At 42.3% G+C, this 14,380-nt stretch overlaps 1 protein-coding gene across 2 annotated transcripts in view; it reads left to right on the top strand.

Moving 5' to 3' along the window:
* otud5a (OTU deubiquitinase 5a) overlaps positions 1 to 14,380 on the top strand; it is a 36,381-nt gene that overhangs the window by 6,049 nt on the left and 15,952 nt on the right. The window contains exon 2 of one of the 2 annotated variants that reach the window (XM_013915224.1): positions 1,807 to 1,897. In XM_013915224.1, the coding sequence (XP_013770678.1) occupies positions 1,807 to 1,897 (91 nt within the window). Of the gene's footprint in view, positions 1 to 1,803; positions 1,898 to 14,380 lie in introns of both variants that reach the window. The other variant, XM_013915223.1, reaches the window with a different exon arrangement.

Raw genomic sequence — 14,380 nt, 5'->3', positions numbered from 1 at the left:
TGATTCAGTTTATTTTGAAAAGTCTCAACAGGATCTTGAGCTTTATTGTGAAAGGTTTATGTGGAAAATAAACAAGCGGACACGCCGTGGTTTTACCGTCGTTGTTGCTAAAGACAACACATAAAAACAGGCGCTTGTCCGTCCATAGTGTGGTTATATTAAATATAAGAGAAAGAGAGAACTTTAAGAAATTAATATAGCCACTACAGTGACCATCAAAACGTTTATTTTGCGTAAAATGAAACATAGACGTTTTTATATATATCGTTATATGGAACAGCCCTAAGTGGCCCTGTAGAGGCCAAAGCATAATAAAACAGAATTGTGCAATTTCTTTAATTCCTTGTGTCTCTTTCACATAACGTCTCTGGTTTGTTGTTGTTCTTCAGACGTGTTGTTGTATTAAAGTGAAAGCTGAGGCCGATGCCACGCCGCGGTCATGCTTTTTACATTCGTTCTGCTCCCAGCCTGCAGCTTTATTCTCAGAAATCGGAGCATTTTCTTTGCCTGAAGTGGTCCGACCGGCTGGCACAGCAGCGATCGAGCACTGACAGAACGAATCCGTTCAGAACTCGTCTTGTGACATTTGTGTCCTGCTGTTAAACCCAGCCAGTTTTCAGTCCTGTTCACGAAGCCGTCGCTGACTCGCACTTTCGGTATCGGTGCTTTTTATAACCTGTTTGTGTTATGACAGATGTCCAGTGTTAAACATGTTATTGTTTTTTTTAGCCTTTCTTCATCTGACTTTAGTTCATGGTTTCACTTTTTGTTTGACTAATGAGCCAAGTGTGACTTTTTATTTAAAGAGGAGCCATTATGCTAATTTCCAGCTGTGTGTTTTTTATTCTTGGACTCTACTCTAGGGCCTGTGAGGGATGATTACACACACAGGTTGAGGCGAACAAACTTTCTTAGCTCGGTTGACACAGATTTGTCTGTTTTCCTGCTTTTTTTGGACCTGTATTTAAGTTTGAGTTAATTAAACCCTGTTTAAATTAAAATTAGGATTATAAATTATATAAATGATCACAGTCATAGCGGAAGTCCAAAACATCTCTACATTTTAGAGTAGCTTTGCATGACTCACAGTTCAAAATAAGGCTTACCGGTATGTGATTTATCCTGGTCTTCGGTGCAGCTCCTCAGCTCATCAACAAATACAGAATATAATGAACCTGTGAGACATTTTAGACACATAAACAATAAAAATGATAAATATGGTAAAACTGGGGTTAAAAGCAGAGTTATGTTTGTGATTGTAAGTTTTATTTCTGTACTTTTAGACTGATCCTCAGAGGGGGAAATATCAGGGTATGTCGTGATTACAGAAGTGTAAAAGTGCACATCATAAGGAAATAAACTCTTTTTAGTTTTGATTATTTGCTTCTTCTTCTTCTTCTTCTTCTTCTAATAAAAAGCATCCTGTTCAGCAGTGTCTCAAAGAGGAATAAGTAGGTATTTAGGGCTCCTGAGATCACCTGAACATCCGCAGTGTTAGAAACCAGTGTGTCTGCTCCACTGTTATTGATCAGCATTAGATAACTGATGATCAGGATGGGAGGAGCTGCTTTTCCCTGCAGAAGATCTCATTCATTTGTTATGTCCAGCCACTAACCCTGGAGGACTTGAGCACCATTTTCCTGCTTTAGCAACCAAACGGTGAATTTAATTATTCTAGAAAATAACACAGCAATGAATCAATAATGGAACTGAGCAAACTGTCCTCTAGGTCCTCACATATAATGCTGCTCAGGTCCAGTTCACTGACTCTGTCTGTGTGTGTGTCTGTGTGTGTGTGTTCAGCAGGAGCACTGGTTTGAAAAAGCTCTGAGGGAGAAGAAAGGATTTGTGATCAAGAAGATGAAGGAGGATGGCGCGTGTCTGTTCAGAGCTGTCGGTGAGTAATTAACACACACACACACACACACACACACACACACACACACACACACACAGCTGGTTCCCTGCACTTCCTCTGGCTGACAGCAGATGGCAGTGTTGCAGTAGGTTTGCCCTGATGTGTTTACATTTTACATATAACACTATTTTCAGCTACGAAGCTGAAAAAGGTCTTTGCTGTGTGTTAATTCTCTTGTTTAAGCTAAATTAATTTCATATATTATGTTTTTTTATTTTACATTTTTACATTTTTTAAAAAGATTTCACCTCGATTAAAATGATTTAGCAGTGTGAGAAACAATCAGGACATAAGAAGCAGTCATTGGTGATTAGGTGCAGTAATCATAGAGTGATCTGATAAATCAGGTAATTTCCCACAATCGTGTCACTTCCTCTCCATGAACAAAAGAGAATGCTGAGCAAGAAAAGAGGTCACACAGTGATCGTTATTTAATGAAAAGCTGTTTAGAAAATCCTGCGGTAATTACCAGGTAACTGTAGCGCCGTATATAAGGTGGAGTTTGGCAAGTGGTCCAAAAGAAAATCAATTTAAATTCAAGTTAATGACCCCAGCCAGTTTGTCCTGTTACTCAGCAGCCACATCGAAGCACATCTGGGCACTTTGCTTTGAAATGTCGTTTAAATTAACATTTGTTTCAGTCAGCATGAAATAAAAAGTGCAGATACAGAATATCCAGTTAAGATCAGGTTTTCAAAAATTATATTTTTGAAAGTGAGCTTGAAAATAAAGGTTTTAAAAGCTTTTCTTACTGGCAGAGAACTGATTCACCTTCATGCTGTGATTATTATTTTTTTTCTTCCTCTCTGCTTGTGAAATGTAACCTGCTCTGGGGCAGGTTATGTCGGTAGCACACACTACCATCAAAACACACCAGCAGTCCTGCTCTGCAGTCCTGAGGTCATACTGACACAAGCCTGCTGCTGGGGCTGCTCTGTTCCAACAGGGGGTGCTCTGATGCTGACAGACTGTTCTTTTGTATGAGTGTGTGTGTGTTGGAAATGTGGGTCACACTGTGAAAGATGAAGGTTTCTGTGTGTGTGTTCCTGTAAGCCACACAGAGGTCCTTTCAGTCGAGTCCAGGTTGTCTTTCAGGTAGAGGCTATTGTGTAGCTGCAGTTATATCATCGCACTGACCCCGGCCCTGTGTGTGTGTGTGTGTGCATGTGTGTGTGTTTGCGCTGCCTGTAAGTACCTGTAAACTCACACCTGTCTTCCTGCTGTTAGATAATAAACTCTGGTTGTTCCTGAGTTTCACCCTGTCAACCCAAATACACCGAGCCTTTATGCTAAAAACAAAACCCTCACATCAAAAATCACTCTTTTTCTTTTCGTTTTAAAATGATCATTTACATGCAGCACAGAGAAGATGAAGTTGCTGTTTAGTTCATTAACTGTATATAAAGGATGGACGTAACCACAATGGGATCAGAGTGTTAGACGGAGTGTTGTTATGAAGCCTCGATGACTGATCTTTGTTGTCGCCGTCTTGCTGTTTTGTAACCAGAAGTGAAGAGACGCTCTGACTGTGATGAGTTGTTGGCTGGTGAGGACACTCAGGATAATCCTACCTGACTGTAATCGTCATCTTCTTTCAGCTGTTCCCTTTAGGGGTCGCCACAGCGTCTCCCTATCTCACCCCATCTCTACCGTCCTCTGTCACACCAAGCCTCTGCGTGTTGTCCTTCACCACATCCACAAACCTGCTCTGAGGTCCTCCTCTTTTCCTCCTGCCTGGCATCATCACCACCCTTTGTCCAGTATATCCACCATCCCTCCCCCTAACTTACAAAATCAGCTTTGTTTTTTGAAATAAGATTTGAAACTAGCGATTGAGCCTGTGACATCAGCAGGAAAGTGTTTGCAGAGAGAAAAGGAGCCGGGGCCTGTTTTCAGAACTTCTGAACAACTGGTTTTTGCTTTGCAGCCCATAGGAGCCCTCTACTGGCCATTTAGAAGAAGGCGGGTTTAAGGCACGTGTTTTGAGCCATCTTTCTAACAACACAGAGGTTAGCACTGTTGCCTCACAGCAAGCAGGTCCTGGGTTTGAATCCACCATCCAGCCAAGGCCTTTCTGTGTGGTGGTAACATGTTCTCCTCTTCGGGTACTCTGGCTTTCTCTCAAAGTTCAAAGACATGCAGTTAGTGGGGTTGGGTTGTTTGGTGATTCTAAATTGGCTGTAGGTGTGAAAGTCTTCGTCTGTCTATGTTAGCCCTGCTGCCCTGGTGACCTGTGCAGGGTGTGCCCTACCTCGCACCCTGTGGCAGCTGGGATAGGCCCTGAATTAGACAAGCGCAGGAAAATAGATGGATCTTTCTAATAGCCAGCAGGGGTCGACTTTAGTAGTTTCTTGTCATTCTAGTAACTCTTTTAGAAAACAACATTTTTGTTGTAAAATAAAAAAATATTTCTTGGTTTCACACTCGGAGCCACCCTTCTCGTTTTGTGTCCACTTTCAAAACACCACAGTGGTGATAAGCTCAGCTCGAGGCTTGACTACCACTGATCTCACAGTGGCTACGCCCATCTTTCAAACACGGTGGATGTTTTAGCTGCAGGTGCTGCAGTGGTTAATGGAGCCTGACCAAAGGGGGAATTTCAAAGCAGATTCTGATCATTTTTTTCTTTTATGGAACGTAACCAAATACAACCTGAATAGTTTTTACCGGACCCAGAAGGGTCGCAACCTCGGAACTGGAACTCTATTTCATATTCGTGTTACCTTCCTCTCCAAACTTATTCCCACATAATGGGTCTACCTCCGAAAGGTGACTGACGACAGACATCAGCATCAGTGCTCAGACACACTGAAAACCTGCAACACATTCACAGAAAGTGAAGCTTATGTTGTTTCGTACTTCAGATAGGGGGGGAAAAACCCCGATATAACCGATGTATGATGTCGGGCGAGCGCGACAGAGAGATGGTCGTGCGTATTTTTTTGTTTCTTTTTTTTAGGTTAACGATTGTGAGGCGATGGACGTGCACCTTAAAATGACACGTGCGATGAAAGAAAAAAAAAGTGTCATGTTTCATTTTCTCTTAGTCCACTTGTGGCTCATCTCGCGTCTGGTTTCAGAGGCCGTTTCTTCTCTCTGATGCATTTCCCAGAAGTCACCTCCTCTGGTGCCTATACGTTTACTTGAATGTCTTCTTCGCTTGGTCTCTTGTTCTTCTTACACTTACCCGAACCCCTCTGTCAGCGCGATCACCGCGTACAGAAAATCCAGTGATTAACAGACGAAGTATTTATTGTTATTTTTTGACCCATATTTGAGCCTAATATAATAAAGCAACTACAGATGGTCAAACATCTGGAAAACCAGATGTGCAAAGGTTGCAATCTGTATCGCATTGGCTGTTATGTCAGGGAGGAGCCTCTGGAACAGCACACACCTCATTGGTACGCTGCTGCTGGGTTTAGGATACCCGAGTTTATGGTCAGAATTGTGAGTGTTGGGATGTTTTCTGCAGTTAAGGTGAGCCAGCATCAAACAACAGAGGCCATTAAAAGACATATTTGACAGTCCACCCTTTGCCCATAACATCCTCATTTCTTATTACTTATTTGTTTGTTTGTTTGTTTGTTTTGGGGGGGGGGTATTCCCCATGAAAACACATGTTTTAAATTTTTTACTTTAATACTTGGAGCTGCAGTGATGGTCCAGCGTCAAACTCCTGCAGTTGGCCTGACCAGTCAAATGGTTATTTATTATCCTGTTTTTCTTTTAATGTAAAGAAATATAAGTAAACATTCACATTTAATCCATCTGCCAACAAAAGAGGTGATGAACACCCTGGGCAATATTTAAAAAATGATCCACATCCAGGGATTTTCCAGGCTCAAAGTTGCAACTACACATGAAAGCCATATAAATATGAGTTGCCCACATAATATAGGAAATGAGTCTTGGTGATTTTCCTTTGGTGGAAGGACAAAATCTTCCCTTAACATGCAGGAAAAACCCTGAAATCTGCTTATTAAATGTGTAATGGCACTACAAAAGCACAACACTGTCATATTTAGCGATATAATAATAACTACATATATTTATTTTACTCTTTGTGTTACATCCGTTTATATGCCTGTATAGTGATAATGGTCTTACCGCATACTTGACACCTCTGGAGTAAAACTCGCACTGTTCACGCACACACAAAAACAAAAACACACAGCTGATCTCACTTTGATGTGTTAAACCTGCTTTCACACCTTGAAGACCACTTTCTGTTTCGGGTGGGCAGGTGTGTTTTTGCGTGGGTGGGTGAGAGTTGTAGTTTCCCCCCTCGTTGCTGCAGGGGAAACGGCAGCATTTCGCATCAATGGCGCCCAGCCCGAGGGGTTGTGACCGTGCCACGGGATGATTTACAGGAAAGACAATGTGGCAGAAAAAAACAACAACGTTAATTTAGATTTTTCAGAGAGTTTTCAGAGAGTTGTGATGCTTGAAGTGTTTGCATTTCAGGTGACTTTGCTTTCAAAATAAGATTTTAACATTTTAAAGATGGAGTTGCCCCCACACGGTTTCAGGTTAGATCAGTTTCCAATCTTTTATCATTGCAGGTTTGACTCCTCCTAATGTTCAAATGTCTCAGCGTTCCTACCAGATCCAGCAGGAAGAGACGTTTTCTTCTTTGTCTCAGTAACTGCTTGTGATCCTTACATTAAAGTATTAAAAATACAGGAAAAGTAAAATGTTGATTTTAGTGCAACACTCATGTCAAAACTTTATTCAGTGATATAATTGTTTTGATATTTTCCCTGTATTTGAAGTCAGCGCTGAAATGAACCCGAGTGCTTAAAGTTACAGCACGATAAGATTAGATCAGTTTCTGACGTGTGCGACTCACTTGATAAAGTCGGCGTGTGATTTTGTCTCCCCGTCGCCTGTAAAGGTTTTTGAGTTCATTTTAGGTTCAGCGAACTCCTCGGTAACTTTTCATATCAAATACTCCACAAAAATCTTCGACTTTCACAGAAATGTCAAAAAAAGGACATTTTTTTCATTCCTCTTTCTTTCATCGTCTCATGACCCGTCACGTTTATGAGGTGACATTTAAAGTGTCCTGCCCCCCAGTAGTATTTCAGATGTGAATAAAATGAATAAAACCTTCAGTTGCAGCAGTCAAAGTGTCCCAGATATTTTCATTCACTTTATCTGCATGAAATTCCAAATATTTAATATTTTCTCCTCTTTTAAAACAAGCCCTGAAAAACAATCCCGATGTAAACAGATAGTTACAGGTGTTGCCGTCCTGGTGAATGTCCTTCAGGGGAAAAGCCAAAGCGTCTCTTGCGTTTCACCTCTGTGCATGCAGTAACGCCTGATGCTGATGAACGACCTGTAAACACAGTCGGGTGTGAGTTCACATTCCTGCTGGGTCATTAAAAATGGCAGGCATGCAGGTATTTCTTTTATTGGCGGGATAGTTGCAAAGGAAAACTCCCACAGTTTGTTGTTATGGAGAAAAAGTTGCAAAGGTTTGGCACGTCTCTTGTCCCGACTCTGTTTGTTGTAGAAACAACGCTGAAACTCTAACATTTCTCGCACGTGCGCGAATCGAATGCCAGCTCGGAAATTTGCCTTGACAGTTTGCTCTCTAACCTGCTGCTCAGCTCACAGTTTTCACTCCACAGGCTTTATTTTTCCACCAGATTGTTGGAAAATCTGTCTTCTTTCAAACAATCTTAGCGCCTCCTAACTGCCCACAGAGCTCCATTTTAGTAGATATTGGATTTAAGGTGGAAAGCAGAAACGATCGCTCTCTCAGTCCCGTGACCACGTTTAACACTCGGAGCACAAACAAAGCACAGATCTGTAGAGCAACGTCTTGTTTTCAAACTACATCGGTGCCAGATGCAGTTTTTCCCTAATTAATCGCCATGGAGACTGTAACTGACAGCACTCGTCAGTTGATGAGCTATGATTGATTTGGCTTCGATCGATCGCTTCTCTCACGCTCTCATTGGTGGGTTTCTTGTGATTGTGTGGAAATGCTAACAGTAGGTTCAGGAGTCGCACCAGTGATTTCTCCAGAAACCACATCAACAGCCAAACATCCCGAACAACACTGTGCACAAATGTTATGGATTTAACTTTCTTTGTCATGTGATAAAGAAAGAGTGCGTGTGCGTGTTCAGCCAGTTCAGGTGACTTTGTCTGGTTGTGTTTCTCAGTTGTTTGCTGCCTAACAACATCTGACACACACACACACACACACAGAGGAACAGCTGATACCAACACACCTGACCTGACTGCATGCCAACAGCAGCTGCTGCTCAGCAACAAACAGCTGATCTCAAACAGTGTCACATTTATTTATTTATTATGTCGACTGAAAGTTAATGGCTTTAAAATCTGTACAGTACAGAAAAAAGCTGCCTCCAGCATGTGACCTGGACCTGAACCATGCAGAGTAAAGTTCAGACGGCTGAGACACGGTGTGTGTTTCCACTGACGACACATCCCTGTGTGTGTGTGTGTGTGTGTGTGTGTGTGTGTGTGTGTGTTTGCTTTTTTTTAAAAATTTAGACCCACGTGTTTGTGGGGTTTTTTCTTTCTCCAAATATTAGGAAACGTCTCCCATGTCTGACGTTGTTGTGCAACGGCCAACTGGTCGCAGTCGTGCTCCCAGCATGCTCTGCAGCTGGTCGTGGTTAGTCACAGGAGTGGAAAGCAGAGTGTGACGAGCGTGTTTCATTGCTCAGCTCGCATGCGTCCAGTTTCACTTCATGTCGGTTCAGATCAGCCGACTGCGTTTAATAAAAAAAATAGTGAGTGTCATTGAATGCATCCACAGGTGGATTTCAGTTTTCAAAGCAGCAGCACCTCGTGACAGGCGGCTCATCCCAGCCTGTGCTGCAGCCGGGGCTGGTTTTACTGCATGTTTACTGCAGTTTCCTCGACGCTTTACTGTCAGCGATGAGATCAGGACAGAGTTATGTTTATAACCCAGCAGGTTTGGCTTGTTAATCCAGGAGTCAGATCAGAATCACGAGGTGTTTGTTTGATTTTTAGCTTCAAAGTGTTGCTTTTCCACATCGACATGTCTGGCATAGATGTTAAACTCAAACAGAGCCATTTAAAAAATAAAAAAGCAAAGCTCAAGATTGAATCCACTCTGTCATTTGAGTTACTTCAGGGTTAATGGTAATTAACAAGATTCCCAGCTCATCAGTAGCATTGACACGCAGACTGGGGGGACTGGGTGGTCTGATAGGATCCCAGCGTCTCCCAGCGATCAGAGACACTTTGGCTCCCAGGTCTCCGACAGTCTTTTCCAGCTGTGAGTCGCCACTCTCCTCCTTGACTCAGCACTTTGAGTCTCGACTCATTGTTTTGGCTCACACAGCTGTTTGTTGCTCACATGACGTGACAGTCATGTGTCCCAGCTGTCACAGCGTGTACCGTGAATGGAAAAAGTTCTGCTGCAGAAGTCGTCGACCTTTCAGCCAATCAGGTGACCGAGTCTGTGGGTTGAACTCAGAGACACTTTGGCACTTTAAAGTTTAGATGATTTGTACTGTGGTGAGCTCATCTGTTTATGTGGCTGTGTTTACGGTGAGCAGATCCCAACAAACAAATGCGGGACAAAACTGTTATCAGGGATTTTACACACAAACAAACACAGAAATGATGCAGGTTCACGTTATTTAGCATGTGAACAACAAATAGGCTGAATTTACATGTCTGAACGAGCTCTCGGGCACGTAAACGTCATTCAAAGTTTAAATCTTTTGTAAAGCTTTTTTTTTGTCTGAATTGGTGTTTTAAGTATCGTCTACACTTTTATTATAGTTCTGGTTTGATAACATTTTTGTTGAACTTTATTCTGGAAAAATCATTTTCCCCATGGTTTCATGCCTGCACCCTCTACATGCACGAGGTGTACTTCAAAGCGTGGCCATTTTTGTCCTCGTTCACTTGTTGTGATAGGACGTACATTTTTTTTAATTCCCCAGAAGGGCAGCGTGTGCTCAGCATACGTCCCGTAAACAGACACATTAAAACACAGCTTATAAAGTTCTGTTGAAAATCGGGAGTGGTTCTCCTGCAGTTATTTGATTATAATAATAAACACCGTGCCCATTCTTCATTGTACAAACATGACTCGTTACCTGCACACATCCCGTTAGCTCTTATTGATGCTGATCATTTAAATGGAATCATTGACACACTCGGAAATTTTCTGGTGGTGTTTACGGTTCTTTGTTCATTCCCTTGCAAAAGTTTACATGTGCTCTCTTTTTGAAGTGTCCTCTGTAGTTTCTCATAATGTTATAAAAGAGCGACGCATGAGTCACACCTTATGAGAATCACACGGTGTTACTTCATGTCATTGTGCAAAATTAAACTGAATAATAACAGCGGGAAACATAAATGGAATTCTTTCACTGCAGCCAGCAGCAACTTCTGTTTTTTGGCCCTCTCCAAAGACGCAGATTCAGTCGCTGGTCGGTCCAGCTCGAGTCAGGATGCCTGAAAGTTGAACTTGAAGAGTTGAGATGTTTCTTTGCTGAAGCTGTGGAAGGATCGGGGCCCTAAACTCTCTCACCGTCTGAATGATGATGTTTGGGTTGTCACAGCAGCTAGACTGGAAAGAGGTCAGAGGTCACCTCTTTCCAGAGGAAGTGTCTTCACGAAGAAACCTCACTGAGGGGCACAGGGAAACTCTGACGACCTCCTGCTGCCGATGAGTCACGCAGTGTGTGTTAGAGAGAGAGAGGGACTTGTGTCAGAGTGACCTTTGACCTTGTGTTACTGTAAGAGCAACGTCTGAGTGTTTGTGTCCAGACAGTTTGTGTAAACATGGGAGTATGTGAGGTGGAATCTCCATAGTTTCTACATCTGTCTGTGTGTCTGTGTGTGTCTGTGTGTGTGTGCAGTCTTGAGTTCATACTGGACACCCGTCGTGTGTTCCAGTTTGTTCCAGTTTGTCTGGTAAACTCCAAACTTGAGTCCTGATTAGTTTTCACAGTCTGTGTCTTCATTGCCTGAATCTGGAGTTACCTGCAGCACTGACGGGAACCTGAGCTACAAATACAGAGATTGGCTGACTAAGTGATATATTTATTAATTTTAGTCAGTTTGTCTTAATAATAATAATAATAATAATGGATTGGATTTATATAGCGCTTTTCAAGGCACCCAAAGCGCTTTACAATTGCACTATTCATTCACACACTGGTGGAGGCAGCTACGGTTGTAGCCACAGCTGCCCTGGGGCAGACTGACATAAGCGAGTCTGCCATATCGCGCCATCGGCCCCTCTGGCCATCACCAGTAGGCGGTAGGTGAAGTGTCTTGCCCAAGAACACAACGACCAGGACAGAGAGCCGGGGGATCGAACTGGCGACCTTCCGGTTACAGATGTGCTTCCCAACTCCCTGAGCCACGGTCTCAGGGGGTTCTGTGTTTCAGAAAATAAAGAAAATGTTAAAACATATTACAGTGTTTAAAAATTCAGATAAAATATGAAGAAAAAAATCTATATTCTGAGATATTAAAAAATACTAACAATTAAAAAGCGAATTTATAGTGTATATTCATATAAAATAATTTTATAGAATCATATTTAGTTGTTTAAAAGCAAATAATTAGCAAAAATACAATGTTTAAAAAAAAAAGTATCACAGCTGATGTTTATGGTTCAACTATGTTGTGATAATCCACATCTGTACTAGTACTCAGGTGCATTACCACAAAAAAGTTGCAACTACCCAACTCTTTCCTGCATACATGAATGTCCAAAAGAGCCAAACGAAAAACACTGGTGTTTAAAAAAAAAAAAAGTTATTCGGAGTTTCATTAATTCAAAGTCTAACAGACATTTTTAATGGTCACATGGTCAAAATGTAACAGTAACAGTGAACCAGGAAAAATTGCTGACTGCACCTAAAAATGTGGAAGAAGTCAGGTATCTTCAAAGTTTTCCCAGATGACCCCAACATAACGCTTAGCGACCAATATCAAAAATCTCAGTGAGTGTAGAAAATTACTTTCCCATTGGTTTTCATCTGGAAATTTACCCTTCCAGCATCAGGCGACTCCATCTGGATTCGTTTCTCTGGGATTCTGACTGTTACGAGACTGAGAGTTATAAAAAGTTGTGGAAAGTTACAGAGATTGTATAACTGTGTGTGTGTGTGTGTGTGTGTGTTCAGGTGTGTCGGGCATCCTCAGGTGTTTACACCTGCCGTGGTTTCATGCGCACATTTTTTGTCATTGTGATTGAAATCATTGTTGTGTACCTGCAGTAGGGCGGAGCTGTTGTGTGTGTGGACAATGCGCCAGACGTCAAAACAATAAACATGGTTTGCATTTGTTCCTCAACAGCCATCTTATCTGTTTGACCGTGATGTTTGGCATCTTCCTGAAAGATCACTTACGGTTATCTTCTTCTTGGTCCTTGAAGAGTGTTGACAACAGACACAAGATGCAAATCTTTTTTTCTGCCCATCTATTGAAAAAAATGTGCAAAGTATTAACAAAAAACAAACTCTGAGCGGCTGTATCAGGAAAGAGAAGGAGGATACTTCCCCACCAAAGACTGTAGTTCCTACAATGGTCCAAAAGGAAGTTAACGTTACAGTATATCATTGACTGTTTCAAAAAGCTGTCTGTCTCCACCATTACATCCCCACTGCTCTCTGAACTTAGCATTTGGAAGCCTCTAGGGTTTTTGGTCTCCATCGTGCTGGCTGTTTAGATCAAGAAGTGACAAAAGGGTTATCCGCTAACCCGACACAAGTCAGTAAACGTCCAACGTTATACTTCATTGGAGAGGTTTTCACTCACGGTTGTCATAGTTTCACTTATTTATGTTTAGAGGCTCATCACTAGGGATGGGTATCGTTTAAGTTTTATCCGATACCAGTGCCAAACCGGTACTTTTGAAACGGTGCCGGTGCTTAAAGAATGGAGCACAAAATTGGTCCAAAAACCTCTCATGTTCAGCTGTTGTTTTCTAAAAAGATAACAATGTTAGCCTTTTCTGCAGCTATGGGGCATATATGGTATCACTCTTGGCTGGAAGCAGTGCTTAAACAATGGAAAAAACACAAACTTTGTCCAAAACCTCTCATGTTTAACTGTTTTCCACTTTTTCTTTGGTCATTTTAGCCTTTTTGGCCAGGGTGAAGGGAGTATCTGCCATCAAACAAGAAGACAGCCACATGTAGCTATGATGATGTTTGCTAGTTCACCTTACATGCATTAATGTAATAACGTGGTTAGCCTACTCAACGTAAATTACACACGAACAACATTAAGCTACTCACGCAGAGAAGAACGGCTGCTGCTGCCATCATCATCCTCATCATTTCTGCTACACTGGCAGGGCTAGGGGCCAGGACTCTCCTCTTCGGGTTTTTGGGGGATGTTGCTAACTCCGAGTCCGATAACTGGCACCACACCCGCAGTAGATGTGCCCGGTGTGAGGTCTCGCAGCAAGCTATCATACGGCGCATTTCTCAGCTTTTAAAAAAACCGCTATGCGTCGCCAGGTGTTTCATTGGATTCTAGGTGTTACCTCCTTTGACAGTATCACAGTATCAGCTTAAAGCACTTGTTGCTGCTGAGTTTGCATTTTTTCCTGTGAAGTACAGCCAGAGTTTTGACCGCTTCGCCTTGGACATTTTTAATCTGTAGCTCTGCTCTTAAAGAACGTGCGTACCTGGCCCCGCCTACTATCCTCGGAAAAGTAAAATGATTGGCTAGAATCTAAAGTGTATCACAGCTCAGGAAAAAAAAGCACCGAAATGTGCACTGCTTTTCGGTCTGGTTACGACCGTTTATGTCAGAACCGGTGCCATCATGGCACCGGATACTGGTACCCATCCCTACTTATCACTGACTTAGGACTGGTCAGTGACCATCAGCCAGCCACTGCAGGATGGTTGCCAGGTGGTCAACTAACCATAGGAAAGACATTTTTCTGTAAAGGGAAAATGTGTTTTCTGTGGTTTCTGCAGGTTGAAATTGGTGCAAAGACATTGTTGCACCAATAACCTCCTTGCGATTGCTTTGGGGCTGCAGCAGGATGCCGTGATGCCCTGTGATTTGTGTGGAAGAAGCTGACTTGTCCTCAAGCGCTTGCCAACTACTCGCTGAGTGGCAGTGAAACTGCAAAGAGTATGACACAAACCGAAAATGGAGAACGTTTCTCTCCAGAATAAAAGTTTAGCCTTACCACTGAAACCTCCGAGTTTCAAAAGACACAGCTTTTATTTTGAAATAGAGCATTCTTCATCTGTGCAGCATCCTGATAGAAAAGTGGAAAAGCTGCAGGAATGTTTCCTCAGTTTCACTCACAAAGTTCAGTCTGATTTTAAGGTTTCCATCTCAATTTCACTGACACAAGTCTAAAACCTGCTGCAGGATTTAAAAAGAACTCAAAGACCTGTACAGAGTGACTGTGTGTGTGTGTGTGTGTGTGTGTGTGTGTGTGTGTGTGTGTGT

Source organism: Pundamilia nyererei, unplaced genomic scaffold, assembly GCF_000239375.1.
Source record: "Pundamilia nyererei isolate P.nyererei 1_Seehausen unplaced genomic scaffold, PunNye1.0 scaffold00273, whole genome shotgun sequence".
Lineage (NCBI taxonomy): Eukaryota > Metazoa > Chordata > Actinopteri > Cichliformes > Cichlidae > Pundamilia > Pundamilia nyererei.
The sequence above is the reverse complement of the archived record's forward strand: the minus strand, read 5'-3'. Positions and strand labels throughout refer to the sequence as shown.